Source organism: Acanthaster planci, linkage group LG10 (assembly GCF_054643075.1).
Source record: "Acanthaster planci isolate LZ-2023a linkage group LG10, COTS_SCS, whole genome shotgun sequence".
Taxonomy (NCBI): domain Eukaryota; kingdom Metazoa; phylum Echinodermata; class Asteroidea; order Valvatida; family Acanthasteridae; genus Acanthaster; species Acanthaster planci.
Window position 1 is genome coordinate 7153818 of NC_141786.1, and position 25899 is coordinate 7179716.

The 25899-nt window shown below is 42.0% G+C and overlaps 1 protein-coding gene across 13 annotated transcripts in view; it reads right to left on the minus strand.

The window, feature by feature from the left end:
- The window catches only part of LOC110988350 (phospholipid transfer protein C2CD2L-like), an 85743-nt gene that overhangs the window by 40938 nt on the left and 18906 nt on the right, over window positions 1-25899 (minus strand). For 6 of the 13 annotated variants that reach the window (XM_087141899.1, XM_087141908.1, XM_087141904.1 and 3 more), the window contains 9 exons: window positions 23143-23250; window positions 20397-20561; window positions 19248-19286; window positions 12851-12938; window positions 11992-12139; window positions 10577-10641; window positions 9220-9240; window positions 5280-5407; window positions 521-571 (listed from right to left, as the gene is read on the minus strand). In XM_087141899.1, coding sequence (XP_086998025.1) covers window positions 521-571; window positions 5280-5407; window positions 9220-9240; window positions 10577-10641; window positions 11992-12139; window positions 12851-12938; window positions 19248-19286; window positions 20397-20561; window positions 23143-23250 — 813 coding nt within the window. The remainder of the gene's footprint in view (window positions 1-520; window positions 572-5279; window positions 5408-9219; window positions 9241-10576; window positions 10642-11991; window positions 12140-12850; window positions 12939-19247; window positions 19287-20396; window positions 20562-23142; window positions 23251-25899) is intronic. The other 7 variants (XM_087141909.1, XM_087141907.1, XM_087141905.1 and 4 more) reach the window with 4 other exon arrangements.

The following is a 25899-nucleotide window of genomic DNA, read 5'->3' on the forward strand; positions in this document are numbered from 1 at the left end:
GGATGGAGCGAGCCAGCTTCAGGATCACTGATCGAGCTCAGGATCCGTGTGAAACGAACTGGCCATGAGTCAATTTCAACGGACCGGTAAAAAGATTTGAACCAATTACCGTGACATTCCTGCATCCAGCTGTGTTCATACCCTCACATTCCTATTCAAAGAACTCAAGTCAATGCCAATGTTGCGGTCAAGACCATCACAAGATCATCTGCAAGACCACACCCAAGACCAGTCACAAGACCTTTCACAAGATCATTTGCAAGACCAGAAGACCAGTCACAAGACCACCTACAAGACCAGTCACCAGACCAGTCATATCAAAAGACCAGTCACAAGACCATTCACAAGATCTGACACAAGACCATAATGAGGTTTGCTTGACTCAGAAAAGGACTTTGCTGTAGTGTGATATGCAGCAGCATGATTTTTGTACACATCTACATATAGCTGAAATGCATCTTTAAGACAAACAATGAATCTCGGCAAATGCTACTTGTTTTTTGCGATTGGATTTTCTCACCCTCTTCAACATTTCGGACTCAGTCTCCTCAGGCGACAATGAGAACACGAACTAGGGAGGCAACAGAAGTACATGTACATTCAAAAGGAATTCATAAAGTGTAGTGAGGTCGGGTCAAAAAATCTCAATCCTGGTAAGGAACAGGGTTGAGTTCAGCCAGAGTCCAAATTTATCTCAGGGGTTGGTGCGGGGTTGAAAAGTTTGAAGTGTGAATTGTCGCTAGTTTTCAACCCTGCGTCAACCCCAAGATTGAAAAAGGTCTAGTGAGAAAGCACACCATAACGTTCGGGTGACATACTGGCACATGTTTGTGATCGATCACAAGCTCCCCTTTTCCTGGATTTCTACACTTCATGGTCATCATTGAAATTCTGGTCCAGTTTGAAAACTGACCTCCCTCCAAAAAGCTAGATTTGTTCAAATTCCATGCACCCTTCACATACATCTTCAAACTTCACTGGACTTAATAGTCACAAACAAAACAATTTAGCAAATGGTCGAATCATATTACAATGTACACGTACACAAACATGTCGTTAAAAGTGAAGCGCAAAATGATACACAGAACTGAATTACACCCATTAACACAGTTAACAGTTTTTTCTCCCAAGAAGATTCATTGGAGACAATTTACCTGGTACATACAAGTACATGTACATGTACCTACATTGTACATACAAATAAAGCTGCATGTATACATATATGTAGAGTGGTGTCCAAGAGCTAATATGATTTGACAGGTATACTGTATACAAGACAGATGCCTTAGCTTGTAGCTGGGATCAAACTTCATGGAGCAGTCTAAATAAAGATATTTGTGTCAGTCAGAGTGACCTTCAAATCATGCCTTCACCATCCACAGTTACTGTATGGAGTCTGGACTGCTTTTCCACTAAGCACTAATTACATCTGTATCATGCTTTCCCATTTAGAAACCCCATGAAATTGGAACCCAGCAGCCAGCAAAACTGTTCTTAAGATTTGGGCTCCAACAACTCATCACGCTCTAGCTGTGTGTTGTCACAGCCAATCGTCCTGTGGTAACATCAAGTGTATAATGTCAGAGTACGTTCCCCAACTCAAGCGTCCTCGGTACCCTGCCAGCGATTATACATTTCAGGAGTGTCACTGCCCTCTACCGGTCAAATTTGCATCAGCAAAAACATTTGGCCCAGAGAAACACCGGTCACCCGAGAACACTACCGCACATGCACATGTACCGGTACCTGTACGCGCCTGTCATCGCTCCTGCGTGGAACCGTGAACTGAACAACTTGTCCCCGAAGCATCACCGCTCGTACATGTACCAGGAATGCTCACAATTTGCACAAATTTTGAAGCACAGGGATGCTGATCATCGACGAACTGGAGGTTGGAGTTGTCCCCGAGTGCCCAATGCGTCATCCCTTCTTTGATACGACTCGGCTAAACCTTAAGCCTACTGGATTACGTGTACATGTACACGGTGGCATGCTTTGCTGCCGACTGTTGACCTATTGATATGAAAACTATGCCTATGTCTTTGTCAGCTGAAGTGAAACACAGCACAGACATCTGCACATAATGTACGTACGAGGCCTGATCAAGACGATCCCTAGATATCTTTTAGTCGGAGGAATGCCCAATGCTTGGGCCACAAAAAAGAATGTTGTGTTTCCCGACCAACCATAAAAGCGTTTGTTCGAAAGCAGTACAGCCATCAAATCAGATCATACTTATTTTCAAATCATTTTGCTGTCTTTCTTCAAAACCGCTCAAAAAACAGATGATTGGTAAAGGGGCAATTCTTTGAATTTGGGAGTCAATTTTTTCCCCGTCCCTGTTACATGTGGCCAATGATTTCTTAATGTTCAGAACTCATTTTTTCAATTGCCAAGATTGAAGAAGTACTGCACATGACCTGCCGAACAAATAAACATACATGTACAAGTAGTTTGAAATCAATTTCAGTGAAACATTTACATGTACATCTACATTCCAGGTCAAAGTACAGTATCTGAATACATATCAGTACCAGGTGTAACTGGGACAGAAAAATGTCACATATTGGACCCCAAATTTACAAAATGACCCAAAAATACATGAATATTGTGTGACTGGAATAAGTTTGCAGAGGTAAAGTACCAGTACATTGTACATGCACAGTCTGTTCTGTCAAACTCTACATAGAATGCACACGTGCCAATTACATGTGTATGTACATGTACTTTACTGTAAGATACATTGTGTACACATATACACCATGTACATATATGTACAGGTATTACTATGGTTTGGTATGGACAAACCTACGCCACACTTACACTTACATGTACCTCATGAAATCAAAGACCGGGGACGGTGCAAATCTGATGAAATTCATCCTTGTATAAATTTACCTGATTTGCTTCGCATAAAATAAAATGTGGAAGGTGCCCCAGAAATCTACCTTTCCTCCCGAGTATTATTTGTGGGGCTTTGGAATTCACTTGTCCATGTCTCGTGCTATGCATTACCATTTCTGTCTTGGTTTCTGTGAACGCTCAGGTGTTCCTTGTGGCCATGGGCTCACTCACTCGGGTCAGCTTGCTGGGCTTGCTGGGTTCGTTACAATATTTGGCAGCAGTCAAAAAGCAATCAGAAAGTACAGTAAATGTACACCTTCTGCAGCTTCTCATGAGCTGATATGCTACCCCAATAACACCCAAAGACAGCCGTTCAGCGACCAAAAGGATGTAACGTTTATTTTTAACAAGAGAACTGATGGCTGTTCCAGAAAGACAATAAGCCAGATTCTGGCCGTTACTTATCACGCTGTGAGCGCACGCACTCCTGCACCGTGGTTGTGGGGACATTTCACTTATTCTGTGGGGACTCAGAAATGTCCCCACAACTCGGTTCAAATGTCCCTAACAAAAGAACTTGTTCCCTGAAAGCGGTGAATGCCTACCCTACTGTTTTGGTATGTGTAAGCACAATACACGCACAGTGCTACCGGTAAGCTTGCGATCAGTGCAAGGGTACATGTAGATCCGACAGCGCATGGGCAAATTAAAGTTTCTCTGAGATTTTCGGGGGAAGTCAGGCTGATGGACTGGACCGTGTCTGGGATCTGCATTCTGTACGTGTGAACGGCATCTGTTGGTGGATATGTCACACAGTAAAGTGCCGTTGCGCACAGGCAAAGAACAATGTAAAAACAATCTGGACGGTGAACTAACAGAATTCCAGTATTGAAGACACGATCTGACAAATTGTGTGTTTGTTGGAAGTGTGTCGAGAATTTCTTGCAGCAGATGAGACAGATATTAGCAAAGTGACTGGGTTAAATGTTGAAGGTCCAGGGATGTGTCCCACAGTGTACATGTATGCTGAAGGTCCAGGGATGTTTCAGATGTGTCCCACAGTACATGTAAGAATTATCAGCAGCACTGACCTTAACAAAATTCCTGCTGGGTCATCTATTAGTGACGAACTAACTGTGAGTGGTCCCATTTCCAACACTGCCATCCCCATAAATCACAGTGTGCAAGAGACCAGCAAGGTACTATTACATCAGGAGTCCCAACAGACTCAGCTGCAGACAGTGACTTCTGTGGACGTCAGTCTTGCCGCAAGCCATGCTATCTGGCCGACTGACTGTAACTTCCTCACAATTTTTTTGCTAGAGTACAAAGCAACGTTCCTGAAGCCTGTAAAACGTACCACTGTGCAGAAACCAAGTAGCAAATACATGTGTACCCGCTGCTTCATTTGACTCGGACCGGCCAGCCGACCCCGGCAAGCTCGGTGGTCGAGTGGTTAAGACATCTACACTAGTACCCGAGTAAGCTTGTGAGGTTTTTTTCGCAAGCTCTCGGACAAGCACTGAGCATACAGTGCTTATTAATATACGTCGGGTAAGGGCAAAACCATTATATATAAACATCTCCCCAACGCAAAAAAAAAAAAAAAAAAAAAAAAAATACATCTTGAAAACAATCTCTGTGTATTTAGATGGAGCTCTGTACCTTCCCCAATCCCAATAATTCTTTGAGTTCCTCCCAGTCCATGTAGATTTTCAAAGAAACTGGGAAAATCGGCCCTACAGCCTATATTGTATGGGTTTACATGTAGATTGCGCAAACTTTATACTGGTCTGTCAAGCACATGTATTGCCCCTATCCCCCCCCCTCCTTGGTTGCCCACCCCTGACAGAAAGTGGAGGGGAGGGGGGGCACAGAAGCCACAACCCCCCCCCCAAAGTGCCAAAACTTTTTTTTTTAAATATGACAAGCCATTTGTGGGCGGTCAGTTTTATTTTCTTTCGAGAAGTGTGTAAGAAGCCTTAAAATGTACCAGATGGCCTCGACCTTTAAACAGGCCATAAAAGGTTACATGAAAAAAACTTCAAAAGTTTTGGCCAAGCCCCCCAGAAAGGAATTTAGTTTTGGATACACCCTTGCCTTAGATGTGGCATTTGTCTCCGTGAAATGATGCCAGTACATACCCACCCATGAGGCAACTCCTCCATGTATTATGCCACAGATAAACATGTGAAACAAAAATCCAACACGGGGCGTGTAACCCCCCCCCCCCCGTAAGACCAGGGGCATACTGGGAAGAAGGGTAGGGAAAAAACAACTGACAGGTGCATAAGAGTGATAGCACTGACAGAGACACCTCTATTGACAGATTTCTCAAGTTGGGCCCTGCACTTGATGAGCAATCCCTGGATGTTTGTTAGCCTTGTCTGAATCAATCAGCACGTCTAACATTTCACTTTGCTCTTTCCTCTCACCTCCACCGTGAGGGATCCCTTGATGTTATCACTCTCGCTCAACCGGCCCTGCAGGGGGATGATCTGTCGGCTGCTCGGGTTACGCTCCAGCGAGTCCAGACAAATCACTGCCTCCCCAAGAAACTCGTCTGGAAAGAAAAGACAAACAGGACCTTATCAATGTCCGTGTTTTGTTTGGACTGTATTGTACTGCCATTGTCTTTCTTTCATGTATAATCTGTTGTCAGTCTTCCTTGTCTGGTTCTTTTTTCTTGTTGAAATAAGGCATTACTGCATAAGACTTGGTCTTCTGAATGTGCCTCTGTATTTGCCCCCTTTTATTTCAACGTCTCGTGGTCTTATTTATTTGAGGTCAAAAATCTTTCATTTACTGACCTTGTGCATAATTTGATGTATACATTGCAATGAGGAAATAAATGCGGAGTCAAAAAAAATTGTCAAAGCCATAACATACCCTGAAGCCTCTTAATTTATGCAACATTCACATTAACGATTGGGGGTGACTGCAACAGGGGTACAGTTACGGTCAGGGATCAGGCAGGTGTACTTCCATTGTCAGAAGAAAACTGGACACCACTATGTAAATGACAACTCCACCAACCTTTACAAAAGATAAAACTACACGTAGAAGCTGATAAAGTCTGCTCAATGTTTGAGCCTAGTTTCCCCACTCTGAAGTTATAAGGCTGGAGGGACTAGCTTAACAACACCAAATGCGTGGTGGATGTGTTGACAATCCACACACTTGGCACCAATTCAATTCGCTTTGTAGAGCTGCTGCTACAGCAGACAAATCTGCTAAGCACCAGATATACTTGCTCAGCAACACAGGCAACCAGCCAAGGTTTCTCACAGTGGGTTTGATTCCTTTCCCTATGCCTACTTGTGGAACCACGCCAGTGTTCAATTTGACACTCACGTGGCATCAAGTGCTTACTCGGGTGAGCCCAAGTGACCAACCCACCAAGCCCAAACTCTATCTCTTCTTGGTCAACAGCTGCTTGTGACCTACTGTATTTGAAGTCAAGACTGTCTGCCAATTTCCCAATTTTTTTTTCAAGAATGAGTATGAAAGAGGGCTTTATTTTTGAAGTTTTTACTTGGGGATTGCTGATGGTTGGGTTCACTGCTTATTTCTTGTAAAGGCAAAGACAAAAATCAATACCAGGAAACAATTATCATAAACATGGCAACTTCGGGTCAGTGATGTCAAGACCCCCCCCTTTCTCCTTGCCCTGCCCCAAATATTGGTACAAAAATACTGATCCTACACGGACACAATTTACATGTACATATGTACACACACTCCCATCCTATTGCTTAGGTTACAACAGCTGCAACTAGCCCACGCCAGTTCCAGACACAAACCTTAACCTGACAACGTGGGCCAGCGCATCATTAGACCGGCGTCTGTCTGCTTGTAAGTCTGCAAAGGAGGCTAGTCTAAGCATTGTTGGCATATTTCTGCCATGATCTGTCTGCCTGTTGCACGGCTCATTCCCAAACTAGCCGGCACCTTTTGATTGACGGCTTGCTGGGGAAGTTCAAAGGTCCCGTAGTTCCTCAGAAAACTGTTGTGGGGAACCCATATGTTGTATTTTACGTCTCAGCCACACCGACTTAAATTCAATAAACTGAACGAAATGCTTTGATAAGATAGCAAGGCTGCATTACGTCTTCTGATCTCTCTTGCGGTCGAATTCTGGAATCAAGGCTACCACGTGGCAAATCGTTCTGATGTCTGTGCACGTGCGTGTAGGTATTTGTGCCAAGCATACACAGACATGTATGTATACATGTACATATACATGGGGTCATGTTACTGAACATGTAGGGCCTGCTGATTAAATAATGCATCGAGACCGATGCCTGGATGCATCCAGGCTCCACCTTGGGAAGCCCAAAGTCAATGCATGTGGGTATTGGAGGCTCACCGTGAGACTTGATCTTACTCACACAGGGCTTTCAAATCATGATGGTCAGATGGAAATGGGCCATATTTCATGTGGACCTTACAACTGCCCCCATACATGAACACCCAGGGGCTTCTGTGTCAAACCATTCTATAACCTTAACCGAGGAATATTCAAGTTTTCAAGTACTACCGTACTTTAAAACCTGAAAATTACAAATTCATGTACGAACGGTGCACTAAGCTGCACTGCAAGACTGAACAGATGGCAGCAGAATGTTCAAGAACCTGCTTCTAACCACCCGTCTTTCTTTCCCCTATTGGGGGTGCACTTCAGCTCGGGGCAGCTGTTTTGCAGTTTGATGCACCATTCAGCAGCATCTGTGGCTTATCTCCAGAATGCACCCAGAGCCTATGCTGTACAGTGCATGTACTCCTACCGGTAGTTCTGAACTACTGGCATGCATTTCATATTTGAAGGAATGCGTTGTTATAAAAGGACAGGTACAATATACCAGGTTCCAGAGAATCTTTTCAGACAACATGAAAATCCACAGATACAAGAGAATGCCAAGCAAGGAAATTTATGCACGCAGATGTAACTGGTGTACAGTTTTGCAGCCTAACATGCAAAAAGGTGAAGAACAAGGTTGATTTTTTGTGCCCGACAATTGACAAGGGAGACACACTGTGGGAAAACCTCATCACTAGATGTGCTCTACCGATAACAACATTAAGAATAGAAATGAGTAATACATACACAAAGGCTGACGTGTTTTACAAACAGGCCTGAGAAAATACCGTGCTGGGTTTGAGTTTGGAATAAAATGCTCTATCAGCAACAGAAATAGTGCAAAATGCACTCAAGTAAATGTAATTAGGGAGTGTTTGGCCAATTTGGCCAATTTTGACTGCCTCTCAAAGCAAAGTCTTGGAGGTTACTGAAATCAAAAGGCCTAGCTTACACCTGTTCACAAGCTCTTGTTTCTTAGTTGTGGGGACAAACACACAACATTTTACCTACATGTACATGTACCTGTACGGTACGTGTATTTTGTGAGGACTGAAAACGTTATGGGGACAGAGGAACATCCTCACAACTGGGCGCTAATTTGCCAAATAAAAGAAAGTGTCCCCTTAACCTGGTGAAGGCCTACCCATGACACATAATTCTCTGTACATGTAGCTTTAAAATCAGTTGATCAAAAAGTCATCAAACTTACATGGGAATCCACAGTAGTCAATTGCTTGTACTACATGTATATTCTTTCAAATGTGTGCATGCTGGTACATACTGGTACATACGAGTACTGATGTACTGATGCTTTACATCAATAGGAATCTTACATGCACCTGACGCACGTACGAACGGTACTTACAACGTCATGTGAACTGAGTTCATTTTTTATGAACATGCTAACGAACCAGTGCGTACATGTATGTATGCATGTAGCCAGACATTTACTCTCCGACGTACATTTTGGTGGTGCCAGTCGGGCTGCGTTTTGGCAGTTACCAGTTCATGTTCTCTACAAAAACCAGAATGTGCCACATGCAAATTCGGGTGTCTGGCGGCACAAACAGGCTTTTGTTGTTGTCAGGGCGCAGTATCGCAATAGAATTTTAGTATCATAGAACCGTACTCTGGCATTCTCACATCTCGCTTGTAAGTGAGCTAATGCATTGCTCTACACCTACACAAAGTTTCAGACTTGCATCTAATTGTGCAACAAGTGGACACTGCTGTGGGAACCTCTTCATACAAATATGGCAGCCCAACCCTCCAACCGTGAATACAAAATCACATACAAGTAGAGCGCTTTCTGAAAGAATTTGTCTCTAAACAAGGATTCAGGGTGGACACTGACAGAGTGTAAGAGTTCACAGCAACAATTTCCAACAAATAAATACAATTTCTTTCTGATGCTTTGTAACAAAAACAAAACAACTTTCTACACACAGTAACAGTAAAGTGGGTAAAGAGAAAAACCGAGAGAAAAATAAGTCGTCTACACAAATGATACTCACTTCGGTTGACAAACTGAATGCCTTTCACGGGATGGGATCAACAGAAAAGTTGGAGTAAATTTAATAAAGCTACCATAGAATCAAACTGATATCCTAGAGTTGGAAACTGAAAGAAATTCAAAAAATTGGGCACTTTTAAATTCAGAGAGCAATTAACCTCTTAAAGTCTGTGCTCAATTGTCCAAGTACCATTCACATGTAGTGGTAGCTCTGGGTACAAAATACGAGGACTGCTACATGCAACACTTTTGAACAAATTAAGACGGCACAAAACATGACGGACAAACATGCCAGGTAAATGTCCTTTCCAAGCCCAGGGGTGTGCATGGACACTTAAAAATTAAAGCTGAAAACAGCTAGCAAAACGCTGAAATGCAAGAAGTTGCCATACATTTGTAGAGACCAGGTTTACAAAAAAGCTGATATTCAGGGTCAACATCTACCAAAAAAAATGAAATCAGTTAAAGAGCTGAATTCTCACACTCCTGCAAGCCTCTAGCAGAACATCACCTCGCGATTGGTTCCTCCTTCGATAAATTCAAGCCCAAAATTTGGATCCTGAGCGTATGGATTTCACTGATATGCTTCTTGGCATAGAAATAAATGCTGGGCACCTTTTTGATTTGAGAATGAGTGCTACAAATACAGGAGTACGGACTAATCTTAAGGCCTTCTTACACTGACAAGAAGCGATTGGAAGCATCGAAGGATAATGATATTTTTGTACCTTCTAGCGCACAATATATGACATTTACGCGTAAACACAATGCAGGCACCCATTCGGTACGCTGAACACAGAACATAATGAGCATCGGCTACCAGCCAAAATTCTATGTCATGTACGCTGGTTCGCTACTGATACATATACATGTATGCTTCTCAGAAAAGAAATGAATGCACCATAAAGCGCTTTATTGCATGGCAGGTGTTCGGAAATACCTGCTCTAAACGACGACTAAACTTAAGGCCTATTTACAATGCACGCTGGTACCGTACATTTTTATGGGAAGCATGGAAGGACTTCCCACAAAATCAATGGTGCCCAACGGCACATACTGGTAGGAATAATTGAAGGCATGACAAAGACGGGCCTACCCTTGCTCCAACAGTGTTCCTGCTATATGTACATGTATGGTACTTTGTGAGATTATCACTAGCGAGACTGCTGATTGGCCAGAACGGTATGGTATGTTTATACAATCACTTAGGTTAAAAGCACCGCACTTAATTGCCCTAATGCGTAGTTTGTCAACTCTTGGTTTAAACAGCCCACAGAAAACCATAGAGTTCTATCACCGCTCGTTTGTGTAAATGGGCATTATTACGGTGCGTCAAGGTTGAAAAAAACATAGTTTACCTCTCAGCATCCTGTCCCTGTCAAAGACTTCGAACCTCAGCTCACTGGAGTAATTGTTCAGCTCACTGCAAACAACCAAACAAGCATTTTGTCAGGCATTTTGGCTATTTCAACCAAACTATACGTGTCTCAGAATATGATTTTGGCTTTGATCTGTATCACTCTTGCCGCACCCTGTCAAGCTTGAACAATATGATAACAAGAGTCTTATGAGGCACTGAGAGAGCAGAGCCATAACACTGGGCCCTGGGCAGGCGCAGCTCGGAAGGATCATTTTCCCCTTGTTTTCTTACTTTTCTTCCATTCAATAAGGTAAAGGGCCCAATTTCATGGTGCTGCTCAACAGCCAGCAGAAAAGTTGCGCTTACAAAAGACGAATCCAGCAGAGTATCACTGGGTATCCCCCAATGGCCCCCTTTGATGCCGGAAAGCATGAGGTGTGCAGGGAGAATGTCATTAAACAGTGACTCTAGGTAATCGTTATCACGATACCTACCGGGTACCACCATTGGCGGGAACCACTGCAAATGACCAGTGATAGTGTTGGTGCAGTTACCGGATTTGTCTACGGCAGAAACTCGTGCTATTACAGAAGCACAACATGTATTTTGTAAAAAGGATGCACAAAAGGTTTCACACGCCTGGAGATTTCTTTTGTACATGTGACCCACTTAAGCAACTTTTCCTTCTGATGTTGCTTGCTTTTGCTGAGTCGACCGCTCTATGGTATCAGAACTGCCAACCTCACTTGACCAAAATCTTATTATTTTATCTCAAAAATCCTGTTTTCCAAAAAAATCTTATTTTTCACTGTTGCACGGAACGATTGAGGGAGCGTGATGCATAGTCTGGGCCCCAAACTGATTTTGCTTATACATCCATAGTTTACGTACGGTGCACAGATGAACTGCACACAAGAAGCAGCAATGGACAATAGAGGGCCTCGTGGAAGGACACCACGTCATGTGTGTTGCATGCATTTGTATGGCATTTCCGACATTGCCGAAGACTGATGCTACCGTGCGAAATTAACAGGTGAAAAATGTCAATTTTCAAGCCAAACAATAGGTAAAATTCTCAAAGAACTACAAAGCTTATTTTCTTTGGAAATCGTATTTTATTGAGAAAAAATTGTAGTGTCATATCGTCACTGCAAAATTGTATGAAATACAATAAAATCGCACAGGTTGGCAGCTCAGGGTATGCATGACGGCAGCTACGTTAGTATAGAAATCAACTGTTACACAGTGCTTTGGCATTGCCCCCTGGCCTGTGATTGTATGAAAACAACTGTACGACAGAAATGACAGCTTGATGTCCTCCCTGAACTGTTTCCCATTTTTTACCACAGAGGGTATGTCCATGAAGTCTGCAGCCCAGAACAAAAAATCAAGAGTTTGGCGGGCAGTGCTTACAATAAGAAATGCTCGTCCCAGAACGGGTTGACCGTATTGCGGATGATGTTGGTCTTGTGCTTCTGGCTCGGTTGGTCAATGGTCACCACGCAGTAAGGGTCGCTGGCGCTTGTACCGTCCCTCTCACGTAATCCATTGGCTTTGATGACTGCGACGAAGAGAAAACCGAATAGTTTGACAGAAGCACTGAGTAGCAAATCAGCTTTATGCACATGTACAGCAGCTATGAGTAACTGACCAGTTAACCAGTCACATGTAGCTAACAGCCAGCTGATAAGCCTGATACATGCAACCATCCAAACTTCCATATAATATTCCAGCTAGCCAGCCAGCATGCGTGTACAGGTACATGTATGTGCCAGTTCAGGACAGGTTCAGGCATTAACTACGGTTCAACCACTAGTCAATTACTTTTTAACAATACACAGACTTTCATGGTCAGTGAAACCTTGTACAATTATCTATCAAACAGTTTATCACAACTTTTAATTTCACTTTGCTAGCTTAACCTAGGTAAATATTTATTTTTAAATTTACTTTCACTTCCCTGTGTTTTAGCATTAACTTTTGGCTTTCCAGTGTTTTCAATGTAGTGAAAACTGTTTTTAAAGCGTTTAACTTAAGTTTTAATTGCTGTTTTAAACATACCCATAATTTGGCCTACAGGCCATGACGATGTGATCATTAAATAAAATCTAAGCTGCAATTTTAATGGAAATTTTTTTCCAGAACTAAAACTTTCTGTACTTAGAAGCCGAGTGAAATCGCACCACTGAGAACGTCCATTAACCACACTGGAAAATTATGATACCCATCCCACACTAAGCAATCATCCATCTAGACACACACAGATATTCACCTTTGACCAACAGCCTTCGATCAGCAGGGGTCAGCGTGCGACCCATTGGCGTACTAGTCATTGGCTTGTTCCGTACGTTGGCATTCGTCTGTACCAAACAAAACCAAGAATGACATCATTTAGACTTCTTCCAACAAAAACATCGACCCACAACTTCTGAAGAATATTGCTCAGAAGTTTATCCACACATCTGTGCCAAAACATAAACAGAGAACGTGAGGACTGGTGTCTATTCTGTAGAATTGCATAAATCACACAAATCAACTGCAATCAACTCAAAAGCTTGCAAGGTGTACGCACTATTACTAACTCAAGGAAGGTCTGAAGAGATTTGACAATACAAAGGCAACAGAATGTGAATGGAAGTGTGACTATTTGAATTTGGCCTTATACACAAAGTGCAATGTGAGTGTAAGAATTCATCTGATGTTTACTTTTGGCAAAGAGGGGCTGTCATATCTTCACCACAAAAACTGAGTCACAAGGTCTCGCATAAATTTGTAGCAGCAGCTCAAATCTCTATTTCCTTTAATACATGTACATTTTCAGTTATGTCGGAGGACAATGTGAGCAAGAACGTCAACCTTTCTGCTGTACAAGTTGCATTACTGACAAGGTACCCATGTACCATACTATTCCACAATTTAACTTTCCACACAAATCTTGTTGCCTGTGTACATAACTTTTTGAAATGCGTGTACATGTATTTTAAATAATTTATCCAATGGGTATAAGGCAGGTTAGCAATGCATCTTGGTCCAGAGGCAGGCACCCCAACAAATAAATTAATGCTCTAACTGAGAAGAGAATATGTCAGAAGAGATCAACTCAAATACATGTTCATGTAGCTTGCTTGGTGAAGTCCGCAGTAACAAGTGGCTAGGTTTGCATCGACACCATGAGACAATTATAAAAATGTGGCCAAATGGGTCGGAAGTTCCGAGAGTCACTCCAGAACTAAAGGTCTTACGAAGCACAGGTAATCTCAACATTTGTCAGCACGCAATTTTTATAACGGCGCCAAACCGAGTGATGAATCAAAGCAAAGGAGCCCAGTCTGCTCTTTATAATGCAATCTGGGACAATTAAACACGGCCTTTAGACTCATTTTGTGGGAATCAGACTCAATGGCACTCTATTTATCATCAGATATATGTGCTTGACAACGATGAGTTCTGCACGGGCTTACGTCAAATCTGCGTTGCACAAAAAAGTGCTCTGACTTCACACATTTTTAATGTGTCATGTATTAAGGTTCCATGGGCTGAGTAGAGTGCCCAATTCCTGTGCTCTTCGAAATAGCCTACTGGCATGCACTGTTGTATAATTCTAGAGGTGTCAACATTAGGAAGGATGTAAACATACGACTGGTTGTTGGTTAGATACTGGATTTTCGATTCATTCATCTTTCTCTCATTGTGACCACGGGCAGATCCAGGGGGGTCCCGATCTTGTTTGGTGAGGTGGGCCCAAAAGAATTGCAATCTTTTCTTGGGGTGAGGTTACACTTTAGGGGCTTTTTACTTGTTATTTGAAGGAAGGGAAATAAAATGGACCCCCAAAAATTGCCCGTCTCTCATTATTATATGAAAATAAAAATTTGGAGTTCTGGATTTGTCCTTGATTTCAACCAGGAACATCTACATGTAATGTATGTTGGTTCAGGCAAACAAGTTAATTTCATCTTGTCGCTCTGAACTTTCACTCTACTCAGGCATGCGATTGGACATTCAGGGTTGAATAAAACAAACAGGAAATTCACAGAAACATGAGACCCGTTGTGTTATTCCACATGTAAAATGCAAGCATGAACAGGGGAAAGATTAGAAAAACACAGGAGTCGGCTACAGGTAAATTCAGGGCATGCCAGGCATCAGGTAACTGAAAATCTTTGTTTTGTCTCCTCCTCTTGAGACCTCTACAATCTAGTAGCTAAACTGACGTGTCCGATCAGGGAGGAAGCTTGACCTGTTCCCAACAACGGATGCAGCATGCAAGTACAGTTTCAAAGATCTCCACTGCATGATTACGCATTATTGTCCCCACTGGGCTAGGCTACCAAACCAAGACGCTTTAGGCACTGAATGAAAGAAAGGTGACTGTTTATCTGGCTTTAGATTTTTTTGTCTGTTGTTGCAAATAAACAAAGAAAATGTTGGCTTGTATGTGCTACATTTTGGCTTTACAGAATGAACTAAAATGCATACAGAGTTGCGACTACAAGTTACCTACATGTAGAGCCTTACATCACAACCTGTCCAAGTGAGTTCACATAAAAGCATTACTTTCCATTCCTTTGCAGTCGTGTTACTTTTGAGCTGACTTGAGATTTGAGTAGCGATTCAACTTGTTTGAGTTGTGATTGGAGCTGCGGCTGAACTCGTGCAGGCACTTGTGAGTGGCCGGTTCAAACCTCTGCAGCATTGCTACAGTAACTCTGCTGGCAAGCTTGTGCCCTGTGCCCACAAAACCTGGCCGGAGTCAAAAGGCAAATTTCTTTTCTGCATCTTTGACGTTCTCATTTTCTTCAACTGGTAACATGATGCATACACTGCTGACAGCTGTCTGGTACATGTATTATCCGAGCACTCAAGGAAAGGGATTCAGATTTCAACAAATCAGATCTCACTTAATAAGATCAGGAATGTGTGGCATCAACTACTCATATTTTCAAGGCAAGTTGCCAGGTATCTTCAAAATATTGTTCTCAGAAGTAATTTCTAACGTTTGGTTCAGCTGGTCCATGCAACTGCATGAAAATGTAAGAACTAACAATTCCCCAAAGACCTCATCTAGCCTTTATGCATCCGACTTCTGTTGCAGGTTTACTTCCCCTTGGTTTCATGGGAACATCAGATCACGAGCAAGTGCATGTATATGTAGTAAACCCTTCCCTTGTAAATTGTCAACCACTTATTAATTTGCAGCAAAACTAAAAAGGAATTGGAAGCGTTTATGGCAAACTAAGACAACTTTGAAGGAGAAAAAATCTTTGTAATGATATGATGTACATGTAAGTATCTGATTAGCATTTACGGATTTTGCTCGAGAAATTCAAGGTCAGCAATATGTCTACACGTACTGTGTATACATGTATATGTAGGTATGCGAGAGTACAGAGGAACACTATTATAACATGGTCCTTGGGACTTTAGAAAAATCACTTGTTATAATAGTTACCTTGTATCATCAGTAATGGAAAACAAAGACTTAGGACAAGGATTGTTCTTGTTATACAAATCATCAGTAATGGAGAACAAAAAACCCCAAATACTTAGGACCTAAGATTGTCATTGTTATACCCATCATCAGCAATGGAAACCAAAGAAAAAGAGAGACTTCGGACCTAAGATTGTCCTTGTTATACTCATCATCAGTAATGGAAAACAAAGAAAAACAAAGACGTAGGACTTAAGATTGTCCTTGTTATACTCATCATCAGTAATGGAAAACAAAGAAAAACAAAGACGTAGGACCTAAGATTGTCCTTGTTATACTCATCATCAGTAATGGAAAACAAAGAAAAACAAAGACGTAGGACTTAAGATTGTCCTTGTTATACTCATCGTCAGTAATGGAAAACAAAGAAAAACAAAGACGTAGGGCCTAAGATTGTCCTTGTTATACCCATCATCAGTAATGGAAAACAAAGAAAAACAAAGACTTAGGACCTAAGATTGTCCTTGTTATACCCATCATCAGTAATGGAAAACAAAGAAAAACAAAGACTTAGGACCTAAGATTGTCCTTGTTATACCCATCATCAGTAATGGAAAACAAAGAAAAACAAAGACTTAGGACCTAAGATTGTCCTTGTTATACTCATCAGTAATGGAAAACAAAGAAAAACAAAGACTTAGGACCTAAGATTGTCCTTGTTATACTCATCAATAATGGAAAACAAAGAAAAATAAAGACTTAGGAGCTAAGATTGTCCTTGTTATATCCATCATCAGTAATGGAAAACAAAGAAAAATAAAGACTTAGGACCTAAGATTGTCATTGCTATACTCATCAGTAAAGGAAAACAAAGAAAAACAAAGACGTAGGACCTAAGATTGTCCTTGTTATACTCATCAGTAATGGAAAACAAAGAAAAACAAAGACGTAGGACCTAAGATTGTCCTTGTTATATCCATCATCAGTAATGGAAAACAAAGAAAAATAAAGACTTAGGACCTAAGATTGTCCTTGTTATATCCATCATCAGTAATGGAAAACAAAGAAAAATAAAGACTTAGGACCTAAGATTGTCATTGTTATACTCATCAGTAAAGGAAAACAAAGAAAAACAAAGACGTAGGACCTAAGATTGTCCTTGTTATACTCATTAGTAAGGAAAACAAAGAAAAATAAAGACTTAGGACATAAGATTGTCCTTGTTATACCCATCATCAGAAATCAAAAACAAAGAAAAACAAAGACGTAGGACCTAAGATTGTCTTTGTTATACCCATGATCTCCTAGAGCACTAACAGTGCTCTTTTTATCTGTGTTCAACTGTGCACATAAACCCTTACACAGGTACATGTACCTACCCCACCATCCATGGCAGACAACAGCAAAGGCAGTATTAAGGAGAGCATCCCCAATGGACTGACAAACCATTCAGAGGAAACAGAACTGTGGGTATTCTTGGTTGTTTGATTCCAAGGAGACTATTTGTACTAGCAGGCTTGTTGTGCCATGAGTCGCGGGGGGGAGGGGGACTTAAATAGCCATGCCCAAACAGATTTTGTCAGAACCACTATCCACATGTACAGGTGCACCTATATGTACGAACATTTTATACAATAACTCGCCAAATACAATTCCTTTCCCAAATTCTACATGTTGCTAGTACTTGCACTAGTAAACGTACACCATGCAAGTACAATTTCCAGGCATCGTGGGATGTGACAGTAACAAATCAGAGATTAGCACACTACAGGTAGTTAGTAGGTTAAATGTAAAAGTAAAATATCTGTCAATGGAATAGTTAAAAGATGCTCGAGGTGTGAGAGGTTAGCAACGCTGTGATATAATGGTACTCTATGTACACATACACTTCATGCTGTGGTCAGTCCAATGTACATGTACATTTAAAGTGATCGGATAGCTCATCTCACATGCACAGCACCTATTAGTACTACATGTATAGTAAGCTGTTTTGAGGAATCGGTATGCCCATATTTACCGTACCTCAAATCAACTTGTGCATTCCATAATTGCATTCAATTAACTTCCAGGGCTCTTATTATTCTTTGTAACGCAAATGTATAGTTGCAAATAAGATAGGGCACTTGTAACTACCGATTTGTTCATTAAAACGCAGTGTACTGATTATGTGCAGCACCTCATAGTGCCTCAACTGCTCGCAAAGAGGTTCATGCATTCCTTCTGTGAGGTCTACGGAGGTCTTGGTTACAGACACTTCGTGCTAACTACCCAGGTCATGTACGTTTTTATCCATGCAGTGCTACGACGCCATAATAACTACTCGTGCACAGTCTGTGGCCAAAACTTCCTGAGATTCATGGATAATTCACTTGTACTGCACAGGTAAAGAAATCCGAGGTTCAAAAAGAATGCAGGAGGTTCACACATGTATGAGCATGTCCATGTACCAACTTTTGAGCATCTTAGCTCTCATGCATGCATTACACAATGTTTACGTATGAACCTATGTACATGTACGGTGCATATGAACATGCGGGCTCATCATACAATCATGTAAGAGGTTCAAAGTCATGGTGACTGCCCGCACCTCAGGCCATGTCCAAAACTGGCTTCCAGAGCTGCAGCTACCGTAGGTCTGTCTAGATGTCTCAATGCATCTCCTATGGAGCGACTCCTACCGGTAGACCTAGCTCTAGACAACAGATTCGGACGCAGCCTGAGACTCACGATAGAATATGTAGCCATCTGGAAATCCAGTGCTATGAAAACCTTCGATAGGTTTTCTGAGACACAAGATAAATCAGAGTACTCCGTATCTGAACATCTCGGACTGACTCATGCGCCAGTCTCATTTCCACTGAGGTGTACATTGAGCAAGAATAAAAGCCTCATATGAGTAGCCCCCTTAAGACCTGTCATAAGTAGCATAACTAGTAACGTGTACACCCATCTATGTTGTGTTATATAAGCCCGAGCATTGAGGAAGACAGGCTGAAGCTTTTGAGGTTCAAATGAAGTGAGAACTGCATTGCTACAGAATAAAAGAACCTGGTATTAGCCTACAAGAACAAGGAAAAACGCATGAACCAAGAAGCTCCACTGCACCTCATCAATAGGAATGTATGAACCTCTCGCAAGCATCAATGCACCCAACGTAAAGTCAGCCGGCACCGGGCACAGCCCTCTACCTACGCTCTGAGGTTGAGGCCTCTCCTCAGCTATATTCGGCAATACATACCCTGATGGAACAACGGCCACTATAAGAGCTATATGTTGACTGCAGACATTTAGTACGTAGCAGGAAAGCAAGAGACACCAACAGCACACTGTTAGAACACACGTTAAAAAGCACAGGTACATGTACAGGTGCCACAAACACATCGCAATAAAACAGAAATGGAAACAAAAATGAAACACGTCCGAATGAATTCGGACGCGCTTCATTTTGAATACCCAACTGGCTGATTGAGAACATTGTTTACCCGTCAAAACCTTCAAAGAAATGACAACAGGTTGTTCCATGTTGCTTGGTAAAAAGAGAACAACTTCGTTTCTTGGATTCCTCTTAACCCTTACTGTGTCCCTAATGTACATGGAGTGTCATAAGCTTTGGGTGCTAATTTCTGTTTCATGCTGAGAAGTAACATTTAAAAAGTTGTAGTGAATACATGTACATGTATATACAGGTGACTGCATAGGTTCACTGTAAAGATTTTCGTCAAACTGAGCACAAGTGTTCAGGACTGACTTGTGCCGCCAGGTTTAAGTGGTTTTTGCATCTCCAACTGCATTCCTCAATCCAAATTTGTCTATACAGTCCCCAGTCCTCCAATGGAGAGCTGTTAAGGTTTGATGATTAAGGCCTGGTCCAAATCAACTGGCTGTGGTGGGACAAATACAGATACTTATGGGAGATGACGGCAGCCACTAGCCACCGACTCTCATAGGCACACTTCATCCACAGCCACAGCCAGGCAATTTGGACAGTGGCTTTCCATTTAACAGTCTGACATTCTCCCTGATGATCCCCCTGTGCCATTTCCCATATCTGCAGCACTGTCCGCTTCAACCGTGACATGACTTGCACGGCTTGATTGTCAGCCACAACATCCAACATGCAATGTCATTAGTAACAGATTGGGAGAATGCCAGCTCAGGCCTGGAAAGCTCAGCTGATTGAATGCCAGGGTAGCATTCCAGAGATTGCCTGTCTACATCCCATCCAGATCAATTTATTTGTTCAACCTAACGCTGATGAACAAATTCTGGAAAAGCCTGACTGTTTTGTTTGAGGGAAATATGGATGAGGGAGAAGTTTATCAACTACAAGACAGCCAACTTGAACCAAAGACCTACATGTACATGTATTCAAACACACCATACATACTGGGGGCTGATGGAACGCTGAACGCTGCGACATACTGATGGGGCCCATTGTGGGTGTCAGTACCTCTCGGGGTACCGTCTTGGTGGAGAGGTCAACGCAGGTCATTGCCCCCATGATGGCCCCACGGACAATCTCCTCGACCAGAAGCAAATCCACCGGGTCGTTCTGTCAGGACACAAGGATAAAAAGCTATCGCATTTAAGCAAACGTGCTAATTTAAATACATACAGTACAACACAGTTCAAGATCAAACTGACTGGGAAATAAAGTTTTCGACAATGTTCCGATCTACACGTACATTTACGGTACTTTTACATGCCTAAGGGCCCATTTACATGTACACCCAGACAAGTGGTAATGCAAACTCCATGTTGTACAAACACATGGAACAGAGTGGTTTCTTGTGGGGCCGTTTGTACTAAGAGTGGCCAAACCACACAATAGGGTGATGAACCACTGCATTTAGAAACCTGAGCGACTTTCCGACGAGAGGGAATAGTTGGGCTATTTTCCAACTTTTTCAAGAAGCATGAATATTAAAATATATTCCAGGAGCACTGATGTCTTTCAAGCTATTATAGAGAAGACTTCTTCACCAAACAGTGCATCAGCTGCATTTGAGGTAATTTCTTTTTAAGCCATGTGGAGCACGTTACTGTTGACATCTACACGTACATGTAGATGTACACCCCCCCCCGTACCAATATTCAATTGGTAACATTCCATTTATAAATGTAACAATTTGGAAGGTTTTAATGTGTGTTTTCTGGACACACTAAATTCAGGTTTAAACATTTTTGAGTGGGTTCAAGTCCCACCCGAGTACGCTTGTAGTTTTTTCACAAGCCTTCTGGGGCATACACTGAGCATACAATGTTAAAATAGACGTCGGGCAGGGCAAAAATCCAAAAATCTCCCTGGCGCAAATCCATCCTTGAAATAATTGCTACATACATTGAAAATGTACGTATTTACAAGGTTCATAAGTGTATGCGCGTGGTGTCAGCCCTGATATTACACGACGGCACATTCCATCGATGCCCTCAGCCATTGCCATGATGCCTTCCAAAAATGCCCATTTTCACGGCAAAGATTTGCCACACCTTTCCAGAGCACTGCTGTCGTACCTTCGAGTCCTGACAACACCGGCGACTGGCGGCTGTATTTTTAGAAAAGCTCATCTTTGTTCTGTGATGTCAAAACATTATGTACAGTGACAATTGTACCTCCACACGTGTAGGCCCTATTATGTACAGTGTACAGCTGTAAAACACGCGTAAGTGATTCACTGGAGAAAGTGCACAGCGCAGCACGCGTCGGTTGCTAACTTTCGCTGGTGTCTGCACTAAATTGAAGTGTCATTTTCAATAGGCATTCGCTTGCACGACCAGCTAACAAATGGCATGGCTCGGACTAAACTAGCACGCATGATGTGCTTAGGTTCGAGTCTCTACCCAGACCACTGTACTTTTGCCAGCCCACCGAATTAACAAGATTAAAAGTGTCATGCTCCAACTTCAAGTTTGAGATGTCTTACGCAGGGCAGCTCAAAAATTAAAAAAAGATCCAACTCTGTGTAGCTGCAACAAAATGCAGAAAACTGGATGCATTTCTTGGGTAAGCCACGATCATGTTTGTTTCGGCGATGGTGTAGTTTAGTGCCCGCTTCCTGTAACGTTAGGCCTACAATAAACATAAGAAAGATCAAGCAAGCCTTTTTGAAAGAATTTTTACCTAGCAGTTATCCATTCACCAAACAACTCTTCTTGGGGAGAAATTATTTCAGTGAAAAAATAGTTTTCTAACTTGTTCAGACGAACGCAAAATTTGTCAGTCTGTTAACGACCCCAGAAATGTATTAAACAAGTACGCTGAGATTGGAAACCAGGCGATGTCAAAATATTGCAATTTTTTTGAGCGTTGGTGTTGAAAGTTTGTCACTGTATTTCTCCATTATTTTCATTTCACAACCACTGTAAAAACAGGTTCATCTGTTGATTACCGGTAATAAAATCTAACCTTTCATCAAGGAAACAGAAAAGGCTACAGTCTACATACTTTTTATTTCAGTCAAAATATGTTATTTACATCTTTTTTTTAATAATGTCCCATTTTGCAAAACTGCCTTGCTGCCCTATGCAATAATTGAACTATTGCCTTAAAGCCCTTTGATAATTTTGACAATTGCCTTGGTGCCCTGCTTTTTTATACAAAGGCAAGGCAAAACTTGCTGTTCCCCTTTTACGGTGTAGTATTAAGGCTGCGCGTGGTGTTACACAAAAGGATAAGGCCACACAAGGCAGTTTAGCAAAGGTTATTTGAGTGGGGGATGGTACGTGTAGCTGGTGAGAACTGGCACTCGGCATCCGGGCGGTGAAAGGTAAACTGCACCGTTTTATGCCCGTCACCAAAATCTGTAAAACTGAAAGCAGGGAAGGGGGTGGCGCTGTTCCAAGGAGACAGCATCGAACAATAAATGGCGCTCTACACAGCCGCAAAATTTTGCCCAACATCAGTGAACAGCGAAGGGAAAACAAGGGTACTTTTGAAGAATGTGGTACTATGTACAAGGGAAAAAGAGCACTTTATTTTTTACAAAATCTGGAGAGGGTTATATACTGTAAATGGTAAATGTATATGAAATACCTCCCCCCCCACTGATGCTACATGTACATTGTACCATATGCCACTGGAGGGGGTCAAGGCACTCTGAGGGGTTCCACTGCAAACGCATCACTTACTATACCTTGCTAGACGTCTGCGGTCGGACGGTCAGAGACAGATCTGGCTTGCTCTCGAACGCCGCATTGACCTGCAGCAGCTCGTCCGAGAGGCACTGCACTTTACATTGCACCTGGGGTGACAGGACAAGAGCAAACATCCGGTTTGGTTATAATGCCGCAATGGCTGCCCACAAGGCATGCCTTGATGCACACCAGGTGAACAGGAAAAGGCACACAGAAAGTCACTAGTTTTAAAGAGAGATAACAGTACAAATACCAGAGATGCCACAGGGCCTGCTCGAAAAAAACCTGGAGTTGGTAAAACTGCAGCTACTGGTACATGTACATGTATTTAGAGTTATACAAGTACAGTGTACACGTACATGTATGTACCGGTAGCATAAATCTACCCATAACCCCCATCATCCCACACTCACACAAATGCATGTACATGTATCACTGAAATCTTTGCTCCTGGAAACATCCATGAATGTACTGACTTGCGCAGGGAAAGAGTCAAGTCGTCTTGTTTACTTAACCGAGGTAAAGACAGCGCATGGACTTTGGATCAGTTTTTTTTTTCCAGTGGAAATCCGCATACTGATTCAGATGTTGTGGTTTTCAGCAAGACCTAGCAAAAAACACTGTTTTATGTGGCTTTGGCAAATGATATTGAATATACCATGTCAACATGAACATACCATATTGAACATACCATGTCAAATGACATAATATGTATACATGTACTAGTACATATATATGTACATGTAAATGCATGTACATGTACATGTGTCAAATGATGTCAAATGATATTATATTTTTAGTAGTACATGCACAGTAGCAACAGTTGCAGTATACATGTACATGTACGTCAAATATTCCGCCTGTTGCAAGCACAATATGTACTGACCGGTGCATGCACGAAGCAAATTACGTGGTTGCCATGAACAACAGAATCAACAGACAAGACCGGGGACAGAGAAACGAGATGAGATGTGTCGGGTTTATGAACAGCGCAGTGCAAACATTGAGTGTTTGCTTGTGAGTACCGGTACATGTACATGTAGCATTTGGCTCAGAAGCCAAGGTGGGAATTTAAGCCCAATCATTCATCAAGCTGGCTGAGACCCACTGAGCTCGATGGGCAAAAAAACAGCTAGCAATTAAAGTGCTCCAAGCAGGCGAGTGACCAAAATACTGTAGAAACAAATTTGCAGCTGTTCACCTATGGTACATTTATCGGTGTTGCTGACCACCGGTAGCTTGAATCGCTGTATTCTTGACCAGAGGCTACCGGTAATGGACATTACATGTACTTGAACAAAATGCCTTGTTATTTGACTTGGGAGAAAATGACTTGTACCGGTAATCTGACTTGGAAAAGAATCGACTTGTGATTCGAACTGTGCAAGAATGATTTGCGACTTGTAGAAAAAAAAAAATGGCTTCATACATGTATGTTCATGTACACATGCACATGTAAACCAGTATGCACAAATCTGATGTGCAGTCAAATTTCTAAATGTGCTCATAGTGCATACTCATTTAGGGAAGAGAAGGGTTCCTTGCGTTCTTCAATTAAAAAACAGCATGCCCTACATGTACATGTACGTTCTTCATGCATGAACTACGGTACTTGTATGGTACTGTACATGTACCGGTACATGTACAGTGCACTAGAGGGCACTTCATTTATAACAAGCACCAACATCCGGGGGGGGGGGTTATGTAATATTTCACATTTTCACTAAAACAAAGAAAGATATTCAGTGGCCTTTTTCACGAGAGCAGATGCCTTCAAGCTGAACACAATGATTTCAACAGGATTTTAACAAAAAATTACATTAATTACAAATGGATTATTTACCGGTAACTCACGAATGGAACAACATACAGGATCTTCACTTATTTCAACTGAACAAATATTGCTGCAGCATGTCAGTACTGCAGATGATCCCCCAAAAGCTTGCAAAATTACGTGTACATGTATGTACATGCACAGCAAAGCCTGCATAAATCACCGAGGAGCTGGAATTCAAGCAGCTGCTCAGGCATTGATCAGCCAGGGTAGCCAACTATAAATGGCATTGTTTGTGGAATAAGAACCGTTGTTAACACCTGTGAATCCCAGTCCAGAGCAGCCATTAAGGATGGCTACCTTGAGCGTGGGTAATGGGAGTTGCCAAGGCAACAATTCACAGTAGATGAGTCAAGAGTTGGTGGGATCAATGCATTTTAGCACACCTTTGGGCTTCATGTTTGGACGAGTATTTTTCTCACAAACAATGTATGCATGTACATGTACATGTGCAAGCTTTTTACATGTTTTAGGGCTCTGAATATTAGCAGGCCCCTACATGTTACCAGTACGTATCGGTAGTTGGCAACGAAAAAATACTGGTATATTGGTACCAAGTACATGTACATGTACATGTACATGTACAAGCAAAACAATAAAAACTTCCAAACAAACTGTGGTTTTATTGCTTTGACCCTCTGGCCCTAAATTAAGGCAAATTAATATGACTTCCTGACGCTCGGATCATGGCAAAACTATACTTCTTGACCCTTAATGCAACCAACTTAAAGGCCCACTGACTCCCTCAGAAATGAACAACAGCAATGAGTGTACAGACATGTAGAGCTATCCAGTCCAACTGAATCCAGAACTTGGAACCAAATGCTGGAGCTGTGCCGGCTGAATCACTGAATCCTACTTCAGAAGTTTACAGATTGACATCTAAAATGTAAGGACCAAGGAGGTTGCAGATATTAAATTA